The 22,351-nt window shown below is 37.7% G+C and overlaps 2 protein-coding genes across 9 annotated transcripts in view; one reads left to right on the top strand and one right to left on the bottom strand.

Moving 5' to 3' along the window:
* TRIM23 (tripartite motif containing 23) overlaps positions 1-22,351 on the top strand; it is a 43,441-nt gene that overhangs the window by 2,630 nt on the left and 18,460 nt on the right. For 4 of the 8 annotated variants that reach the window (XM_085002409.1, XM_085002407.1, XM_013984818.3 and 1 more), the window contains exons 2-6: positions 4,708-4,870; positions 8,042-8,163; positions 14,464-14,742; positions 15,312-15,494; positions 21,773-21,988. In XM_085002409.1, coding sequence (XP_084858535.1) covers positions 14,626-14,742; positions 15,312-15,494; positions 21,773-21,988 — 516 coding nt within the window. In that variant the 5' untranslated portion in view covers positions 4,708-4,870; positions 8,042-8,163; positions 14,464-14,625. The remainder of the gene's footprint in view (positions 1-4,707; positions 4,871-8,041; positions 8,164-14,463; positions 14,743-15,311; positions 15,495-21,772; positions 21,989-22,351) is intronic. The other 4 variants (XM_085002410.1, XM_021076780.2, XM_085002408.1 and 1 more) reach the window with 2 other exon arrangements.
* The window catches only part of PPWD1 (peptidylprolyl isomerase domain and WD repeat containing 1), a 44,334-nt gene continuing 41,181 nt past the window's right edge, over positions 19,199-22,351 (bottom strand). Inside the window, exon 12 of the transcript XR_014830703.1 lies at positions 19,199-20,434. The gene's annotated coding sequence lies outside the window, so the exon portion shown is untranslated. The remainder of the gene's footprint in view (positions 20,435-22,351) is intronic.

The following is a 22,351-nucleotide window of genomic DNA, read 5'->3' as shown; positions in this document are numbered from 1 at the left end:
CCCTGTTTGCCTTAAAATCTCAGAAATACACCAAAGCCTGCTGTAACTGTGGTTTGTTATAACAGTTTGTTATAGTACAGGCTCATTTTGTTAATTTTCATTTTTGTATGTAAACTGTGCCTAAGCTGTGCAATAGGATAGTCGTTTTTGGCAAGATCCTCATGGTATAATTTTTAAGAAATATGTTGGTATAAAATAAAAATCTTATTGTCATTTTCATAGATGAAAGCAAGCAATATTTATTGGAAGGTAAAAGTTAAAGTATATAATGCTAATGTATACATGGAAAATGGCTTCCTGCTTAATGGACGAGTTGATTATGACAGGGTTTTTGTTTTGCTTTTTTTTTCTTTCTTTTTTTAGGGCCACACCCGTGGCATACAGAGTTTCCCAGGCTAGGGGTCTCATTGGAGCTACAGCTGCCAGCCTACATCACAGCCACAGCAACTCCAGATCCAAGCTGTGTCTTCGATCTACACCACTGCTTATGGCAACGCCGGATCCCTAACCCATTGAGCGAGGCCACAGATTGAACCCACAACCTCATGGTTCCTAGTCATATTCATTTCCACTGAGCCACAGTGGGAACTCCTGACAGGGTTTTTATCATTAGGAAAAATAGACACAAATCCGATATGAAATTATTATTATTATTGTTATTATTATTATTTTCTCTTTTGTCTTTTTAGGGCCGCACTCGCAGCATACGGAAGGGCCCAGGCTAGGGGTCTAATCAAAGCTGTTGTTGCCATCCTACACCAGAGCCACAGCAACTCCAGATCTGAGCTGTGTCTTGGACCTACACCACAGCTCACGGCAACGCCAGATCCTTAACCGATTGATCGAGGCCAGGGATTGAACCCACAACCTCATGGTTCCTAGTCGGATTCGTTTCTGCTGCACCACCAACGGGAGCTTCCTGATATGAAATTATTTACATTCAGAAAAGAATCAGTAAAGTTTCTTGTGAATAGTGGATCTTCTTAATCCTTTTAAAATCTGATCTGGTTTATTAAAATTTGATTTACATGTAATAAGTTTGCAGCCCTCTTTGGACTCTTTTGAAATTTGTAAAGTTAAGAGCTTAAGTCCTCCTTTAATTAGGACTTAATTTCTTATGCTATTAGCCACATTTCTATTAGTAAATACTGAAGATAGAATTTCTTTCTTTATTATTTACTAAGTTGGTGCAAAATCCTCTAGTAACTACTTTTGTACCTGTTTTGTTTACTAATCAGTGGAATTTTACTATGCTTTTTTAAAAAAACAAAACAAACCTGTGATAGCGACATTAGTCAGTTATCTTGTGTAATGATAGGGTCAGAAATTTAACACGTGAATGAACAAAGTAAAATTTTAATTTGGTTCTTTGAAACTTATAAGTTTAATATACTATGGTGTCACTATAGTGAGAATATTTAAATTTTATTGGAATATGATTGACTTACAATGTTGTGTTAGTTTCAGGTGTACAGCAAAGTGAATCAGGTATATATATACATATATTCATTCTTTTTCAGATTCTTTTCCCAAATAGGTTATTACGGGGTGTTGAGTATAATTCCCTGTGGTATACAGTAGGTCCTTGTTACTTATCAATTTTGTTTATAATAGCGTGTTTATTATTTATATAACTCCTAATTTATCTCTCCCCACAACGTTTCCCCTTTGGTAACCATAAGTTTGGTTTTGAAATATTTTCTTTTGTGTCATTTCAAAATTAGATTGCACGTTTTAGTGATCTCATGTGATATTTGTCCTTCTCTGACTTCCTTCACTTGGTATGATAGTCTCTAGGTCCATCCATGTTGCTGCAAATAATATTATTTCATTCTTTTTTATGGCTGAATAATATTACATTGTATATTCAATGCCTATATTATGTGTAATATATTCTCTATCCATTCCCCCGTTGATGGACATTTAAATTGGTTCCATGCCTCGGCTATTGTAAATAGTGCTGCAGTGAACGTATCTTTTCAAATTATCCTTTTCTCCAGATATGTGCCTAGGAGTGGGGTTACAGGACCATAAGGTAGCTCTGTATATAGCTTTTTAAGGAACTTCCATACTGTTCTCCATAGTGGTTGCGTTATGGAGAATTTAGATTCCTACCACCAGTGTGGGAGGGAGAACATTTATTTAAAATGTGTTTATTTTATAGTATCTAATTTTTTGTGAATATCTTCTTATTTAATTGAATTTGATATTTATATGAGAATTTTGTTCTTTTTTATAAATGAAGCTATTTGAAACTTTTTTCCTGCCTTTTTAAAAAATAGAGGATGATTTGAAGTGTGTTATATATATGTATATATAATGCATACATATTTATATGTTTATAAATATGTGTATTTATATGTGCATGTGTAGATATATACATATATATGTAATTTATGTGCAATTGTTTCCCTTTCTCATGGGGAACTACAATTCCAATGTAATGTTTTCTGTATATCTTGCCAGAAAAATAGTATGTTTGTAAAATAATATATGTAAAAATATATGTTCTCTTCTCCTTTATGCCGAAGTTAAATATTACATAGGTCATTTTTCACTTTACTTTGCTGATATGAAATCATTCTGTGTGAGTACATAAAAAGCTTCCTGTGCTTTAGTTTTGCAGTGTATAAATGTGCCTTAATTTATTTCCCATGTCTGTTTTCTTTGTTTCCAATCTTTTCCTTATGCAAAGGTGCTATAAGGAGTAACATATAGATCTTCCCACACACGTGTGATATATGCGTAGGTTAAATTTCTGCAAGTAGAATTACTAAGCTGTTCAAACTTTTGATAGGTATTGCCAAGTTGTCTTCCACAGAGGGTCTGTCAGTCAAACATTTCACAGCAATCAGCAATTTATCCTCTCTTACACTTTCATCAGCACAAGGTGTTATAAACCTTTTTGTTCTAACCTGAAAAAATTATGTTGCTGTAGTTTTAATTGCATTTCAAAATGATTTGGTGAGGAGTTCCCATCGTGGTGCAGTGGAAACGAATCCAACTAGGAACCATGAGGTTGTGGGTTTGATCCCTGGCCTTTCTAAGTGGGTTAAGGATCCGGTGTTGCCGTGAGCTGTGGTGTAGGTTGCAGACGAGGCTCGGATCCCGCGTTACTGTGGCTTTGGCTTAGGCTGGTGGCTCCAATTTGATCCCTAGACTTGTGCAGCCCTAAAAAAAGACAAAACAAAAAAAAATGGTGAGATTGGACACCTTTTTATATAATTAAAGTCTGTTTTAATTTCCTTTTCTGTGAAATATGTGTTACATACAAGTTTCTTTTGAACCAAACTTGGATGCAAACCAGTTTTGATTTGTCAGTTAATTTACAGTGAAAGATGTTTGCATTTCAGGCACTGATTCCAAATTACTTGGCAAGTTAAGATTAAAATTTTAATGGATTAAGTCTGATTTCCATTCTGGTTTTCTATTTTTTACATTGTATTATGTATTTTTTGGGGGATGCTGTTGCTGAATTGGTTTTAAATTTGATTTTTTTTTTGGACTTATTAATATAGTCACATAAATGCTTAGTATTTGGAATACCCTATTCCTGAGGGTTTTCTAATCTAATAGGGAAAGAAAGGCTGGGAAGCTAATAAAAGTATTAACATGTTTTGGGCATTAAGATAGACACTTTTCCATAGTAAATGGGGCCCAAAGGATAGTGTGGTCATTTAGAAATTTCTTAGTTTATTAATGTAAAAAACAAATCTACTAGGAAAATGTCCATTTAGCTATTTCTTTAGCATTAGCATAAAGAAAGAGGCAATAACAGTTTGTCATGTGGTGTGAAATACAAATTGATATAGTTTGAGAATAAGAGTTTGAAAAGAGTGGCAGACAAATAGTAGGACAGGGGCCAGATTGTAGCAGGTCATGGATGGCAGGTGCAGGAGTTTGTGGTACAAACACTTCATTGTGGGTATTTAAAAAAAATTAAATTGTTAAACACGTCAGGTATAATAAGAAATACAAGTACCTTCATTGATATAAATATACTTTGACTAATTATGAAACAAACTCTTGGGCCTTGAAATCGGAATATGCTGATTCTTGTCACCTTTTCTTTTGCCTGGCTAAATGGCCTTGAGCAAGTCATGTACTTATAATTGAAACTAGGTAGGAAAAATATTTTCTAACCCAGGGGCATATTTATTAATTGAGAACAAGGAATTGAAATTTAAATCTAATTGCATTCTCATTTTTACATTGTATATTGTAAAGGGATTCTAGAAGATACTTGAAAATTACTTACAGTCTTTACCTAGCAAGTTCTTTATCATTTCCAAGGTAAATTGTCATCCTGGCACATTTCAGATTATTTTTATTCGAATTAATGATTTTTTTTTTTTTTAGAATTAGGTAATTGCGGAGAAATTTTTTAAGAACCCAAGTTCAGTAGAGTTATTTGTTGTTGCATATTCAGATATAATGTATCATGTAATAATTTTCAAAAGCAAAAGAAATTGAATTTACAACATTATCTTGGTCCCTGACACTTATCCTTTAAAGGAAATTTCGCTGTGATATAATTTTGGTACGTCTGTCAGAAGAAATGATAAAAGGTGATTTAAGACTTTACAGCTAGACAGTTTTATTTTCATGAAAGAATAAAGTAATTTAACAAGATTAGGGATTTTTTTAGCCTAAAATATTTATGCTTTTAAAGTCATTTAAAGAGCTCATTTCCTTTCCAAATACTAGGTGCTGGAATGTGGAGTTTGTGAAGATGTCTTTTCTTTGCAAGGAGACAAAGTGCCTCGCCTTCTGCTTTGTGGCCATACAGTCTGTCATGACTGTCTCACTCGGCTGCCTCTTCATGGAAGAGCAATCCGTTGCCCTTTTGATCGACAAGTAACAGACCTTGGTAGGAAATACATATAAAATTGTTCATGTAACACAAATGTCATAGAAAACAATTTCTTTGTAATTGACTTTTAAAGTTGTAAAATTCCAGGGTGATTGCAGTTTCTTTTTTCTTTTTTCCTTTTTATGGCCATACCTGTGGCGTATGGAAGTTCCCAGGCTAGGGGTTGAATTGGAGCTGCAGCTGCTGGCCTATGCTGCAGGTGCTGGCCTATGCCACAGCTGCAGCAATGCCAGATCTGAGCTGCCACATCCGAGCCTGCCACATCTTCTACTTGCACCACTGCTTGTGGTAACTCTGGATACTTAACCAACTGAGTGAGGCCAGGGATTGAATTCACATCCTCATGGATATTGTGTTGGATTCTTAAGCTGCTGAGCTGTAACAGAAGCTCTGATTTCAGTTTCTTTTAAAGCCAATAATCTTGACACTATAAACCAGTGCACACTTAGGTACTAGTTTTATTTCATCTTCTGAGATTTTTATATTTAGCACTTAAAGTTGAATAGTTTTAAGATACCTGAGAAGAACCTGCTAGCCTTATTTATTTACCTGTAAAACAGTATTTACTTTAGAAATGAGTAAACCAATAGTGGAAATACAGATAAGTCATTTGAGTCTCAGCATGTTGCTATTTACCAATATCACACAGAAGTGGGGCCAGCAAGGCTGAGGGGGAAATGCTACATAGGCTGCATAAAGTACTTGGTTGGGAAAGGAGGTCACAGAAATCAGAAAGATGAATACAGATAATTAGCCTAGTTTGAAAAAAAAAAACTTTTGTGAACTGCAGCAAGAAATGGTTTCTTTCTTCCTTTCTTTTTCCATCCATCCCCTTTTATTTCTCTTCCCTTTTTTTCCCTCTCTTCCTCCCTTGGAAAAGAGGAACAAAGAAGAAGGGAGTCTCCAGCCAATGACCGCATCATCCTTTTACTTATTTTTTAAGTGAATATATGCTAAGGGCAGCTTTTTGTCAGATGGTATATGTTGTATAGAAGCTCATCATAACAGACGGATGTTCCTTCTAATTGCTGAAGCATCTGGCTTTTATTTGTAGGCTCAGGAAGAGTTTGTGTATGTGTTTATGCATGTGCACGTGCATATGCCTGTATTGTGTAGACACACGTACATGCACATATGCATGCTCGCCTGGCCTTTTATGGTCAGTTCTGAGGAAAATAAATATCAATCCTTATTCAAATGTGCCTAGAGTCTTAACTACTTAAAAGGGACTGTTGTCATGCTTTGATATGAAGCTCTGTGTGTTTTCATGAGAAGGAGTTTATATATTCATTGACTGCTATTAGGGCTCTAGGTTAGATGAGGAGTGTGGAAAATACTATCTTTAACTGTTCTAGTTCTGGTATACTTCAAGATGGATTTATTTTAGGTTAAGTGTATCTTTCATACTGTAATTTTTTAGACATGAATCAGAGCTTATTTGTGGTCATAAAATCAGTTTAATTGGATATGAACAGGATTTTTTTTTTAGAAAAGAAATAGGATAGGAGTTCCTGTTGTGGCTCAGTGGAAGCGATTCTGAGTAACAACCATGAGGATGTAGGTTTGATCCCTGGCCTTGCTCAGTGGGCTGAGGATCTGGTGTTGCTGTGAGCTGTGGTGTAGTTCGCAAATGTGGCTCAGATCTGGTGTTGCTATATTGCTCCAATTGGACCCCTAGCCTGGGAACCTTCATATGCCATGGGTGTGGCCCTAAAAAGACAAACAAACAAACAAAAAAGACAAAAAAAAAAAAGAAATACAACAAAAACCCATCAGAGCATCAAAGTGTATTGCATCCTGCACACTGTGAGGGTGAATGTTAATGTGTAAATCTTTTGTATCAGACATCTGTGTACACACACACACACACACACACACATATAACTGTGTTTTATCCTAGGTTGTGGTGTAAAATGTATTTCTTACCATTGGTTGTTATAAAAAATATTTAAAGTACATGATTTAGTATATGTATTAAAAGTCAGTGGCAAATAGGATTCATAGGAGTTCCTCTTCTTGCTCAGTGGTTTACATGAAGATGTGAGTTTGATCCTGGGGCTCGCTCAGTGGGCTAAGGATCTGGCATTGTCTTGACCTGTGTTGGGTCTCCTGTTGCTCTGGCTGTGGTGCAGGCTGGCAGCTGCGGCTCCAATTTGACCCCTAGTCTGAGAACTCCCATGTGTTGCAGGTGCAGCCCTAAAAAAAAAGAAAAAAAGAACAAAAAAGGATTTATAAAGTTAAATTATAGAATAATAATTAGGAGTTCCCTGGTAGCTCAGCAGATTTATTTAGTTTTTATTTTTTGTTTTATTGGTGTACCCGTGGCACATAGAAATTCCTGGGCCAGGGTCTGAACCTGCACACTAAGAAACCTGGTTTGTTACAGTGACAATGCTGGATACTTAACCTGCTGAGCCACAAAGGATGGGAATTTTTTTTTTCTTTTGTCCTTTTAGGGCCCCACCCGCAGCATATGGAGGTTCCCAGGCTAGGGATCTAATTGGAGCTGTTGCTGCTGGCCTATGCCAGAGCCACAGCAACACCAGATCTGAGCCGTGTCTGCGACCTACAAGACAGCTCATGGCAATGCCGGATCCTTAACCCACTAAGCAAGGCCAGGGATCGAACCCGCAACCTCACGGTTCCTAGTCAGATTTGTTTCTACTGTGCCACAACAGGAACTCCGTGTTTGGTATTATAAAGAGAATATTAAAGACAGCTGTTCTAGCGTGAACAGAAAATGGAGAAATTTTTAATTTTTATTTATTTATTTTGGACTTTTTGCCTTTTCTGGGGCTGCTCCCATGGCACATGGAGGTTCCCAGGCTAGGGGTCTAAATCAGAGCTGTTGCTGGAGCTATTGCTGCCGGCCTATGCCAGAGCCACAGCAACATGGGATCCGAGCCATGTCTGCAACCTACACAACAGCTCACGGCAACGCCAGATCCTTAACTCACTGAGCAAGGCCAGGGATCGAACCTGCAATCTCATAGTTCCTAGTCGGATTCGTTAACCACTGAGCCACGATGGGAACTCAGAGAAATTTTGAATTTTTAAAGTTTAGACGTTATTAATGCATTGAACTATGTGACATAGAGATTACTATTGAGATACGAGGTAAAAGGAATATTCCATTTTGTTAGATTTAGTTTTATTTTTTTATTCTAGGAGATTCAGGTGTCTGGGGATTGAAAAAAAATTTTGCTTTATTGGAGCTTTTGGAACGACTGCAGAATGGACATATTGGTCAGTATGGAGCTGCAGAAGAAGCCATTGGGATATCTGGAGAGGTATTGGTTGAACTTGGTGAAATATTTGTTGTGAGGATGAATTTTTTCTTTTAACTTAAAATGTTTGCCATTAGATGCACAAGATTACCTTGCTTACCCCAGCAGGTAGGATTCCAGAAAAACAACTTTTCATTACATATAGTGCTGAAGGCAAAAGCATCCCTAGTAGAACAAAAGTGAAATTGCAGCTTGAATTCTCTGAAAATAATATACTCAGACTTTTTTGTGTATATCATCACTAGTTTTATCTAAGGATAAAGTGAAAGAATAAGGACTGTGTAAGCTATATTAAAGCAGAGGATGCAAAAGTGAATCATTCAAATGGTAAAGAACAGAGAAAGAAAGGGGAACTCCACGAAAGGGGCCATGTAGTCTAGAGACAAAATATTTTAAAAATAGAATAGTTCCTAAGGTAATTACTTCAAATATCTCTATGAAAAGATTAAATTGTGCATAGACTTCCCTTATCCAGATAGGTGAGTATCCAGTAATTATTAGAAATAAGACTATTAATATAGGTCAAAATAAATTTTTAACACTTATAAAATTCCATACCTCATAGGCTATTCTGGGTGTAATAGTTGTAGTACGTAACAGTTAATATTGGTGATCAACTTTAAAACCACATGTTTAGTATCAAGAAAAAAATAGATTGATTTTTTTCTTTTACTTTTATTAGATCATGATTTCCTTATATAAATTGAAATAGTGAAATGAATTTGAAACTGAAGCAGTGTTTTCTAAAATTTTTCAAGTTTTTTCCCATGCTGTGTCTTTTATCTTTATTTTGAAAAAATTAAATTATTATCTAATGTTGATCTTCTAAATTTGTAAGGTCAGGAAGATAGAAGACATGACTTTTTAATGTTGCATACATGCATTTTTTTTTTCTTTTTGGTCTTTTTATGCCATTTCTTGGGCCACTCCCATGGCATATGGACGTTCCCAGGCTAGGGGTCGAATCGGAGCTGGAGCTGCCAGCCTACGCCAGAGCCACAGCAACGCGAGATCCGAGCCGCGTCTGCAACCTACACCACAGCTCATGGCAACGCCAGATTCTTAACCCACTGAGCAAGGGCAGGGATCGAACCCGCAACCTCATGGTTCCTAGTCGGATTTGTTAACCACTGCGCCACGACGGGAACTCCCTGCATTTCTTATAATTGCAAACCAAACCGTTTAACTTTGGGTTCTTTTTTAATTCATTGTGAGATTGAATGACACCATTGAAATATTTTCTAATTTTTATTTCCGGAAAAGTTTATACCAAATATTTCCCTTTCTTAATGGACTTTTAATATTTAGGAAATGTTTTGAAAGCATTTTTGATTATATGACATGTAAAATTTACAACTCAAAACGCTTTTTAGTAATTCATAAAAATTATAAATAATATTTAAAAGATCATATCAACATAGGGTTTTTTGTTTTGTTTTGTTTTGCTTCAGTCACTGATTTTCAACCAGGATAGTGCAATAAACTCTCCTGTGGCTTGGGTTTTATCTAAAACCTATTGAGAAATAAGTATTTCTCAGATTGGAGTCTGGACATCTATGCTTTTTATTATTATTATTACTCAATGAATTTGTTACATTTATAGTTGTACAATGATCATCACAATCCACTTTTACAGGATTTCCATCCTACATCCCGAGCACATCCCCCCATCCCTGAACTGTCTCCTTTGGAAACCATAAGTTTTTCAGTCTGTGAGTCAGTATCTGTTTTACAAAGAAGTTCATTTTGTCCTTTTTTCAGAGTCCACATGTCAGTGAAAGCATTTGATGTTGGTGTCTTATTGTCTGACTGACTTCACTTAGTGTGATAATTTCTAGGTTTATCCATGTTGCTAAAAATGCTGGTATTTCATTCCTTTTAATGGCTGAGTAATATTCCATTGTGTATATGTACCACATCTTCTTAATCCACTCCTCTGTCAGTGGACATTTAAGTTGTTTCCATGTCTTGGGTATTGCAAATAGTGCTGCAATGAACATTGGAGTCTTTTCTAGTCATGGTTTTCTCTGGATAGATGCCCAGGAGTGGGATTGCTGGGTCAAATGGTTGTTCTATGTTTAGTTTTCTGAGGAATCTCCAACTGTTTTCCATAGTGGTTGCACCAATTTACAATCCCACCAACAGTGTACTAGTGTTCCTTTTTCTCCACACCCTCTAGGACTTATGTATTGTAGACTTTTTGTTGATGGTCATTCTGGCTGGTGTAAGGTGGTACCTCATAGTGGTTTTGATTTGCATTTCTCTAAGAATAAGTGATGTTGAACATCTTTTCATGTGTTTTTCGGCCATCTGTATGTCTTCTTTGGAGAACTGTCTCTTTAGATCTTCTGCCCATTTTTTTTATTTTTTATTTTTTGTCCTTTTTTTTTTTTTTTTTTTGCTATTTCTTTGGGCCGCTTCTGCGGCATATGGAGGTTCCCAGGCTAGGGGTCCAATCGGAGCTGTAGCCGCCGGGCTACGCCAGAGCCACAGCAACGCGTGATCCGAGCCGCGTCTGCAACCTGCACCACAGCTCACGGCAACGCAGGATCGTTAACCCACTGAGCAAGGGCGGGGATCGAACCCGCAACCTCATGGTTCCTAGTCGGGTTCGTTAACCACTGCGCCACTACAGGAACTCCATTCTGCCCATTTTTTGATGGGGTTGTTTGTTTTTTTGGTATGGAGCTGCAGAAGGTGTTTATAAATTTTGGAGATTAATCCCTTGTCAGTTGATTCACTTGCAAAGATTTTCTCCCATTCTCTGGGTTGTCTTTTCGTTTTGTTTAGGGTTTCCTTTGCTGTGCAGAAACTTTTAAGTGTGATTAGGTCCCATTTGTTTATTTTTGTTTTTACCGTTATTTTCTAAGAGGCAGATCTGAGAAGATGTTGCTGTCATTTATGTCAGAGAATGTTTGGCCTATGTTTTCCTCCAAGAGTTTGATAGTGTCTGGTCTTATATCTAGGTCTTTAATCCATTTGCAGTTTATTTTTGAGTATGGTGTTAGGGAGTGTTCTAATTTCATTCTTTTGCATGTGGCTGTCCAGTTTTCCCAGCACCACGTGTTGAACAGGCTGTCCTTTCTCCATTATATATTCTTGCCTCCTTTGTCATAGATGAGTTGGCTGTAGGTGTGTGGGTTTAATTCTGGGCTTTCTATCCTGTTCCACTGGTCTGTATTTCTGTCTTTGTGCCAGTACCATATGGTTTTGATGACTGTTGCTTTGTAGTATAGTCTGAAGTCAGGGAGCTTGTTTCCTCCAGCTCCATTTTTCTTTTTCAGGATGTCTTTGGCTATTCTGGGTCTTTTGTGCTTCCAAACAAATTCTAAGATATTTTGTTTGAGTTCTGTGAAAAATGTCCTTGGTAATTTGATAAGAATTGCATTGAATCTGTAGATTGCCTTGGGTAGTATAGTCATTTTGATAATATTAACTCTTCCAATCCACGAGCATGGTATGTTTTTCCATCTATTTGTGTCGTTTTGATTTCTTTCATCAGTGTCTTATAGTTTTCAGAGTACAGGTCTTTTGTCTCTTTAGATAGGTTTACTCCTAGGTATTTTATTCTTTTGGATGTGATGGTAAATGGGATTGCTTCCCTGATTTCTCTTTCTGATCTTTCATTGTTAGTATAAAGAAATGCAGTTGATTTCTGTGTATTTATTTTGTATCCTGTGACTTTGCCAAATTCATGGATGAGCTCTAACAGTTTTCTGGTAGAGTCTTTAGGATTCTCTAGGTATAGCATCATGTCATCTGCAAATAGTGATAGTTTTACTTCTTCCTTTCCAATCTGGATTCCTTTTATCTCTTTTACTTCTCTGCTTGCTGTGGCTAGGACTTGCAAAAAAAGTATGTTGAATAGTAGTGGCGAGAGTGGACATCCTTGTCTTGTCCCTGATCTCAGCGGGAATTCTTTGAGCTTTTCCCCATTGAGAATGCTGTTCGCTGTGGGTTTGTCACATATGGCCTTTATCATGTTGAGGTAGGTTCCCTCTATGTCCACTTTCTGAAGGGTTTTTATCAGAAATGGGTGTTGGGTTTTGTCAAAGGCTTTTTTCTGTGTCTCTTGAGAGGATCATATGGTTTTTATTCTTCAGTTTGTTAATGTGGTGTATCACACTGATAGATCTGAGGATATTGAAGAACGCTTGCATCCCTGGGATAACTCCCACTTGATCATGATGTACAATCCTTTGAATGTATTGTTGGATGCGGTTTGCTAGGATTTTGTTGAGGATTTTTGCATCGATGTTCATCAGTGAAATTGGCCTGTAGTTTCCTTTGTTTGTGGTATCTTTGTCTGGTTTTGGTATCAGCGTGATGGTGGCCTCATAGAATGAGTTTGGGAGTATCCCTTCCTCTGCATTTTTTTTTTTTGAAATAGTTTCAAAAGGATAGGTGTTAGTTTTTCTCTAAATGTTTGATAGAATTCGCCTGTGAAGCCCTCTGGTCCTGGACTTTTGTTTGTTGCATGTTTTTTAATCACACTTTCAATTTTACTTGTGATTGATTGGTTCATCTTTTCTATTTCATCTTGGTTTAGTCTTGGAAGATTGTACTTTTCTAAGATTTTGTTCATTTCTTCTAGGTTTTCTGTTTTATTGGTGAATAGTTGGATATAGTAGTCTCTTACGATCCTTTGTATTTCTGTGATGTCCATTGTTACTTCTCGTTTTTCATTTCTAATTTTATTGATTTGAGTCCTCTCTGTTTTTTTCTTGATAAGTCTGGTTAAGGGTTTATCAGTTTTGTTGATCTTTTCGAACAACCAGCTTTTTGTTTCATTGGTTTTTTTTTATGGTTTTCTTCATTTCTGTTTCATTGATTTCTGCTCTGACCTTTATGATTTCTTTCCTTCTACTAACTTTAGGTCTTGTCTGTTCTCTCTCGAGCTGCTGTAGATGTAAAGTTAGCTTGTTTATTTGGGCTTTTTCTTATTTCCTGAGGTGGGCTTGTATTGCTGTAAACTTTCCTCTTAGAATGGCTTTTGCTGCATCCCATAGGTTTTGGAGTGTTGTCTCTTCGTTGTCATTTGCTTCTAGGTATTTTTTAATTTCCTCTTTGATTTCTTCAGTGATCCATTGGTTGTTTAGTAGCATGTTGTTGAGTCTCCACATGTTTGTGTTTTCTGCAGTTTTTTTCTTGTTGATTTCCAGTTGTATAGTGTTGTGGTCAGAAAAGATGCTTGATATGATTTCATTTATGCTTTTTTCTAATTAAGGCTGTACTCACGGCAAATGTATGTTCTGGGGCCAGGTATTGAGTCTGAGATGCAGTTTCAACCTATGCTGTAACTATGGCAACACTGGGTCCTTAACCCATTGTTCCAGGCTGTGGATTGAACCCATGCTGCCACAGAGTCAACGTTGCATCCTTAACTCACTGAAGCACAGCAGGAACTCCTTGGCATCAGTGTTTTTAAAACCTTCACTTGTGGTGTTATCTTGTGGTACAGTGGGTTAAGGATCCTTCACTGTCACTGCAGCATCTTGGGTTGCTGCTGTGGTGCAGGTTCCATCCCTGGCGTGGGAACATCCGTCCACCTATCATGGGTGTGGCCAAAAAAAAAAAAAAAAAAAAGACTCTGCTTAGTTATCTAAATAGCATTTGTTCTTTTCTTCTTCTACATAGTATCTTGACAAGTAATATTTAAAGCAGTGGTGCTGTATTTAATATCAATTTTTTCAGTCTAAAAAAGTCTTCTAGGAGTTGCCTGGTGCCTTAGAGGTTAAGGATTTGACATTGTCAGTGCGGTAGCTCAGTTTCCATCCTTGGCCTTGGAACTTCCGCATATCGTGGGCACAGCCAAAAAAAAAGAAAGACTTCTAACCTCTGTTGTCAGTTCCTTCGTGTAAAATGAGGGGATTTTGCAGTAGCTGTCTTTGCACTGACTGAATCTGTAACAATAGATTTATTTTTGACCTCAAATTCATAGCATATATTAAAAATCAATTTTGGAAATAGCTTCTCAGCTATAGAAAGGAGTAGCAAATCACCTTTGTACTTAATTACCAGTATATTCTTATATTTAAAGGATGGTCAGCTAAAAAAAAATGATAATGGGAGTTCCCTTGTGGCACAGTGGAGTAAGGATCTGGTGTTGTCACTGCAGCAGCTCTGGACATTGCTGAGGCACAGATTTGTTCCATCTCTGGCCTGGGAACTTCCATGTGCTTTGGGTGCAGCCAAAAAAATAAAAAAATATAAAAAAGAGAGTATGGGCTTTTATATTTCAAAATTTGTCCTGTTATAGTTATTGAAATTTAGTTTTAATACATCACTTTTTTTGTTTGTCAGAGTATCATTCGTTGTGATGAAGATGAAGCTCACATTGCATCTGTATATTGCACTGTATGTGCAACTCACTTGTGCTCAGAATGTTCTCAAGTTACTCACTCTACAAAGACATTAGCAAAGCACAGGAGAGTGCCTCTGGCTGATAAACCTCATGAGAAAACCATGTGCTGTCAGCATCAGGTGCATGCCATTGAGTTTGTTTGCTTGGAAGATGGCTGTCAAACCAGTCCACTCATGTGCTGTGTCTGCAAAGAATATGGAAAACACCAAGGTCACAAGGTATGAATATAGTTAAATGATGACTCTACCTACTTTAGAAGTTCACCGTTTATTTTCTCTTTATTGGCTGTTTATGCTATGAGTAGAGATTGAAGAACATCTAAACGATGAATGAGTACAGCTTGGTAGAGTGAAAAGAAATGAGTGATTTATTTTCTGAATGTCATAATGAAAATTTCTGAGAGGTCTCATGATTCTTTTTTTATTGAAAAATGGCTTTCCAGCAGGAAACAAAAGTTCTTTTATTTGTGTGCATATTTTTGTAATCCACTGGATTGTTTTGATAATATTTATGTCTGTTAAACTAATGCTTGTGATGAAAGTTTAGAGAGAGTCTCTTGGATTCTTATTTAGTGATACATGAACTTCCACATTTCAAATTATTTATTTGAAGGATATATAGTTTTGGGGTGAAGGCAAGTTAGTATTATGCTGTGTTTTTTGTAAATATGTTATAAAAGCCAATTGCAGCTGATGCTTTCTTTTTTTATTAATAGTGATTTAAGTAGTGTTTTGTATCATTAATCAATACTATGAGTTCTTTTCTGTAATTATGTTGCATCTTATAGCATTCAGTGTTGGAACCAGAAGCTAACCAGATCCGAGCATCAATTTTAGATATGGCTCATTGCATACGGACCTTCACTGAAGAAATCTCAGATTATTCCAGAAAATTAGTTGGAATTGTTCAGCACATTGAAGGAGGAGAACAAATAGTGGAAGATGGAATTGGAATGGCCCACACAGAACATGTACGGGTTTTTTTCTTCCTTACACCTTTTCCTTCTCACCTTTTCACCTTCTAGTATTTATTGAGCAATTACATTGTGCCAGTACCACACTAGTGACTGGAAATAAGTTTTTAAAAAAGCCTCTGTCTTTATGATACATATAATCCATCATGGAAGAGGGACAGTTTCAAGTGTGGTAATTGTTTACTTTGTGGGGATATACAGCCTGCTGCCCTGGCAGTGTGCATAAGAATGGCAATAATTTAGGTGAGTCAGGGAAGGCTTCCTAGAAGAAGTGATTTCTAAGCTGAGATTTGTAGGAATTAGGGAGAAGACTAGGGTGGGAGTGAGTTGTTCTAGAGAGGGAAGCATATGTTAAAATGCCTGGAAGTGAGAATTGGACATATTGTAGAAATTTAACTAAGTTTACTATGGTTGAAGCTTTGAGTATTGTGGTGGGGCATGGCAAGAAAAGGTTTTGGAGAGTTAAGGGCCAAACCATGCTGGGGGATCGTGTTAGACACATTAAAGAGTTTGGACTTTATTTTAAGGACCATAATGAGTCATTGAAGAATTGGCACAGGAATAACGTAATCAGATTTGCATTAACAAGGGTTGCTCTTTAATATAGAAAATGAAATGGAGGATCAACAAGCTTGGAAGCAAGGAGACCTCTGCTGAGGTTGCTGAAATTATCTACTTTAGAGATGTTTATGGCTCATCATCTTAAAGAAGTGAGAATCAGGAGAAGTAGACATACTTGTGTTTTTAAAGAGGTAGAATAGGTAGGTTTTAGTGATTGATACTATTGATTGGATAGGTAACTGGGGGATCAGACATGATGCCTAGGTTTCTCCCTTGCCCAACTTGGTGGATGGTGATATTGTGTAGTAATGAGGGAGGAGGAAGAATTTTGGGAAGTGATAATGAGACCAAGGTGCTAAGTTTAATTTAGGTGTTGAATTTGTTATTTCTGTGAAATAAGCAGAGATGACCCTCCTGTGAATTGAAGATGCATGGGTGTTAGGAAGTGTATGTGTCTAACTTTTAGGGTAGTTTGGCTATAAAGAGAAAGAAGGAATTTAGGAGGTAGTGGTAGGTGCTTTAAAAAATTTTATTATAGAGGGAGTTCCCATCATGGCTCACTGAAAACAAATCTGACTAGTATCAATGTGTACACACTTTCAATTCCTGGCCTCATTCAGTGGGTTAAGGATCCAGCATTGCTGTGAGTTGTGGTGTAGTTTGCAGATGCAGCTTGGATCTGGCATTGCTATGACTGTGGTGTAGGCCAGTGACTACAGCTCCAATTCAACCCCTAGCCTGGGAACCTCCATATGCCACGAGTGTGGCCTTAAAAAAAAGACAAAAAGAAAAATTTATTTAGTTATAGAGGAAAAAGGGATATTTTCAGATTGGTATATAAAATATAGGGACAGACAAATACAGCGTCTTTCTTTGGTAAACAGAGCTAAAGCTATCATTGGGGAATAATGCTAGAATTGCTCTTATAAAATACAGTAGCCATTAGCCTCATGTGGCTGTCGAGGTTTATTTAACAATTCAGTAAAATACAAAATTTGCTTTCTCATGAGGAAGCAAATTTTGTATTTTACTGAATTATTACATTTTCAGCACATTTTAGGTACACGTAGCTAGTGGCTACTGTGTTAGCACAGATAGAGGACATGCCTGTCATCACAGAAAATTCTATTGGATAGTGTTGTGCTAGATTGGGAATTTTTTTTTTTTTTTTTTTTTTTGTCTTTTATCTTTTTTTTTTTTTTTTTAGTGTTGTACCTGCTGCATATGGAGGTTTCCAGGCTAGGGGTCTAATCGGACCTGTTGCTGCTGGCCTACACCAGAGCCACAGCAATGAGGGATCTGAGCTGCATCTTCGAGCTCATGGCAATGCTGGATCCTTAACCCACCAAGCGAGGACAGGGATCAAACCCGCAACCTCATGGTTCCTAGTCGGACTTGTTTCCGCTGTGCCACGATGGGAATTCCTAGAGTGGGAATATTTTATTTATTACCTTAGTAAATATTTACTGAACGCACACTGAGTGCTGGGCACTGTTCTAGCTAAGGAGACACCAGTATATGACTCAGAAGTATTTGCTTTTGCAGTGTTTACATTCTAATGTGGGGAGAAAGACAATACTTTTTTTCTTAATATTTATACGGTTGATAGTTTTATTTTTTTATTTTTTATTTTTTTTTATTTTCCCACTGTACAGCAAGGGGTCAAGTTATCCTTACATGTATACATTACAATTACATTTTTTCCCCCACCCTTTCTTCTGTTGCAACATGAGTATCTAGACAAAGTTCTCAATGCTATTCAGCAGGATCTCCTTGTAAATCTATTCTAAGTTGTGTCTGATAAGCCCAAGCTCCCGATCCCTCCCACTCCCTCCCCCTACCATCAGGCAGCCACAAGTCTTTTCTACAAGTCCATGATTTTCTTTTCTGAGGAGATGTTCATTTGTGCTGGATATTAGATTCCAGTTATAAGTGATATCATATGGTATTTGTCTTTGTCTTTCTGGCTCATTTCACTCAGTATGAGATTCTCTAGTTCCATCCATGTTGCTGCAAATGGCATGATGTCATTCTTTTTTATGGCTGAGTAGTATTCCATTGTGTATATATACCACCTCTTCCGAATCCAATCATCTGTCGATGGACATTTGGGTTGTTTCCATGTCCTGGCTATTGTGAAGAGTGCTGCAATGAACATGCGGGTGCACGTGTCTCTTTTAAGTAGAGTTTTGTCTGGATAGATGCCCAAGAGTGGGATTGCGGGGTCATATGGAAGTTGTATGTATAGATTTCTAAGGTATCTCCAAACGGTTCTCCATAGTGGCTGTACCAGTTTACATTCCCACCAACAGTGCAGGAGGGTTCCCTTTTCTCCACACCCCCTCCAGCACTTGTTATTTGTGGATTTATTAATGATGGCCATTCTGAGTGGTGTAAGGTGGTATCTCATGGTAGTTCTGATGTGCATTTCTCTTATAATCAGTGATGTTGAGCATTTTTTCATGTGTTTGCTGGCCATCTGTATATCTTCTTTGGAGAAATGTCTATTCAGGTCTTTTGCCCATTTTTCCATTGATTGATTGGCTTTTTTGCTGTTGGGTTGTATAAGTTGTTTATATATTCTGGAGATTAACCCCTTGTCGGTTGCATCATTTGAAACTATTTTCTCCCATTCTGTAAGTTGTCTTTTTGTTTTCTTTTGGGTTTCCTTTGCTGTGCAAAAGCTTTTCAGTTTGATGAGGTCCCATGGGTTTATTTTTGCTCTAATTTCTATTGCTTTGGGAGACTGACCTGAGAAAATGTTCATGATGTTGATGTCAGAGAGTGTTTTGCCTATGTTCTCTTCTAGGAGTTTGATGGTGTCCTGTTGTATATTTAAGTCTTTCAGCCATTTGGAGTTTATTTTTGTGCATGGTGTGAGGGTGTGTTCTAGTCTCATTGCTTTGCATGCAGCTGTCCAGGTTTCCCAGCAATGCTTGCTGAATAGACTTTCCTTTTCCCATTTGATGTTCTTGCCTCCCTTGTCAAAGATGAATTGACCATAGGTGTCAGGGTTTATTTCCGGATTCTCTATTCTGTTCCATTGGTCTGTCTGTCTGTTTTGATACCAGTACCACACTGTTTTGATGACTGTGGCTTTGTAGTATTTCTTGAAGTCTGGGAGAGTGATGCCTCCTGCTTGGTTTTTGTTTCTCAGGATTGCTTTGGCGATTCTGGGTCTTTTGTGGTTCCATACAAATGTTTGGATTGTTTGTTCTAGTTCTGTGAAAAATGTCAGGGGTAATTTGATAGGGATTGCATTGAATCTGTAGATTGCTTTGGGTAGTATGGCCATTTTTACAATATTGATTTTCCCAATCCAGGAACATGGAATATCTTTCCATTTCTTTACATCTTCTTTGATTTCTTTGATTAAAGTTTTCTAGTTCTCGGCATATAGGTCCTTTACCTCCTTGGTCAGGTGTATTCCGAGGTATTTGATTTTGTGAGGTGCAATTTTAAAAGGTATCGTATTTTTGTATTCCTTTTCTAATATTTCATTGCTGGTATACAGAAATGCAACTGACTTCTGAATGTTAATCTTATATCCTGCTACTTTGCTGAATTTATTAATCAGTTCAAGTAGTTTTGGGGTTGAGTCCTTCGGGTTTTCTATGTATAGTATCATGTCATCTGCATATAGTGACAGTTTGATCTCTTCTCTTCCTATATGGATGCCTTTTATTTCTTTTGTTTGTCTAATTGCTGTGGCTAGGACTTCCAAAACTATGTTGAAGAGCAGTGGTGAGAGTGGGCATCCCTGTCTTGTTCCAGATTTGAGTGAGAAGGCTTTCAGTTTTTCCCCATTGAGTATTATATTTGCTGTGGGTTTATCATAAATGGCTTTGATTATATTCAGGAATGTTCCCTCTATACCCACTTTGGCGAGGGTCTTGATCATGAATGGATGTTGAACTTTGTCAAATGCTTTTTCTGCGTCTATTGAGATGATCATATGATTTTTGACCTTTTTTTTGTTAATGTGGTGTATGATGCTGATTGATTTGCGTATGTTGAACCATCCTTGTGAACCTGGGATGAACCCAACCTGGTCATGGTGTATAATTTTTTTGATATGTTGTTGGATTCGGTTGGCTAAGATTTTGTTGAGAATTTTTGCATCTATATTCATCAGTGGTATTGGGCGATAGTTTTCTCTTTTGGTGGTATCTCTGTCTGGTTTTGGAATGAGGGTGATGGTGGCCTCATAGAATGTCTTTGGGAGTATTCCTTCTTCTTCAACCTTTTGAAAGAGTTTCAGGAGGATGGGCACCAATTCCTCTTTATACGTTTGATAGAATTCACCTGTGAAGCCATCTGGTCCTGGACTTTTATTTGTAGGGAGTGATTTTATGACCTCTTCAATTTCATTTCTACTGATCGAGAAAGACAATACTTAAGTAAAATACTTAGAGCAGAAGTATGTTAGGTGCTTTGGAGAAAAATAAGGGAAAGGGAGAATGCACTTTTATATGGAGTGTTTGCAGACAGGCTTCCTGAGAAGGGGCACTGAGCAAAGACCTAAAGGAGATGAGAAGGGCACCTGTGCTAATATTTGGGGGAAGAGCATTTTAGGCAGGGAGACGAGCAAGTACAAAGGCTCTGAAGTTCGAGTGTCCCTGGTGTGCTTATGAAACTGTAGGAGCTGAGTGGATCTAAGATAGAATGATTGATGGGGAGCATAGCAGGAGTTGAAGTTGGAAAGGGCCTTATAGGCAGTTGCTGTTCTTTCCATCAGGAATGCTCTTCTTCAAGATATTCATGTGGTTCCCTCTCTTACCTCCTTCAGTTTTTGCTCAGATGTCCCCTCTCCAGGGAATCTGTCCTTGAACATCCCCCAAAAAGGTCTTGGCCATTTACTCTGAGTGGAGTGGGAAACCACTGAAGAGTTTTGAGTGACAGAATAGTTATTGTTTTGACTTAATATTTAGAAAGAATTAGTCTCGCTTCTGGGTAGAGAATACATTATGGGGGCAGAGATAGGTCTAGTGAAACCGATTAGAAGTCTGTTCTCATAATCAGGTGAGAGATGATAGTGGATCAGGTTGATAGAGGTGGAAGTGGTGAGGCATGATCAGATTGTGAATATATTTTGAAGACAGCAGAATTTGTCGAAGAACTAGTTGTGAGTGACATAAGAAAAGTGTTAAGGGTGACTTCAATTTTTTTAGATTAGACAACCTCGAAGATAGAGTTGCCATTTATTGAGATGGAAGAAACTAGGATTGGGGTTGGGAGATACTGCAGATTAGGTATTCCATGTTGCTTGAGATGTGTTTTAAACAGTCGGATATCCAAACGCTGTGGGTGAGGGGAAAATCTAATGTGAAGATACAAATTTTGGAAATTTTGAGGATGTAGATGGTGTATAAATTTTCATTTCACATAGAAAATCTTTGTTAAGGTTATAGTTTTTTAAAATTTATTTTGGGAGTTCCCGTCATGGCTCCGTGGTTAACAAATCCAACTAGGAACCATGAGGTTTCGGGTTTGATCCCTAGCCTCGCTCAGTGGGTTCAGAATCCAGCCTTGCTGCGAGCTGTGGTGTAGGTCACAGTCGCGGTTCATATCCCACGTTGCTGTAGCTGTGGTATAGGCCTACCGCTGTAGCTCTGTTTAGACCCCTAGCCTGGGAACCTCCAAATGCTGTGGGTGCGACCCTAGAAAAGACAAAAGAAAAAAAAAAAAGACAAAATTTATTTTTATTTCCTTAGGTACCAGGTACTGCAGAGAATGCCCGATCATGTGTCCGAGCTTATTTTTCTGATCTACATGAAACTCTTTGTCGTCAAGAAGAAATGGCTCTAAGTGTAGTTGATGCTCATGTTCGAGAAAAACTGATTTGGCTTAGGCAGCAGCAAGAAGATATGACTATTTTATTATCCCAGGTGTCAACAGCCTGTCTCCATTGTGAAAAGACCTTGCAACAGGTAAGTACCTTTTTTTTTTTTTTTGTCTTTTTGCTGTTTCTTGGGCCGCTCCCACAGCACATGGAGGTTCCCAGGCTAGGGGTCAAATCAGAGCTTAGCTGCCGGCCTACGCCAGAGCCACAGCAACACGGGATCCGAGCCACATCTGCAACCTACACCACAGCTCATGGCGATGCCGGATCCTTAACCCACCAAGCAAGGCCAGGGATCGAACCTGCAACTTCATGGTTCCTAGTCGGATTCGTTAACCACTGAGCCATGACGGGAGCTCTGGTAAGTACTTTTAAACATGATTTGGACATAGTTTAAGAGGGAGGATTTGGTTTTTCTGATTTTTTTTTTTTTTTTTTTTTTTTCTTTCCA

The sequence above is a fragment of the Sus scrofa genome, chromosome 16, assembly GCF_054392235.1.
Source record: "Sus scrofa isolate SSC_HxYL_T2T_F1_AM1 chromosome 16, Sscrofa_HxYL_maternal_Yorkshire_Landrace_v2.0, whole genome shotgun sequence".
Taxonomy (NCBI): domain Eukaryota; kingdom Metazoa; phylum Chordata; class Mammalia; order Artiodactyla; family Suidae; genus Sus; species Sus scrofa.
This window is presented reverse-complemented; position numbering and strand designations above follow the sequence as displayed.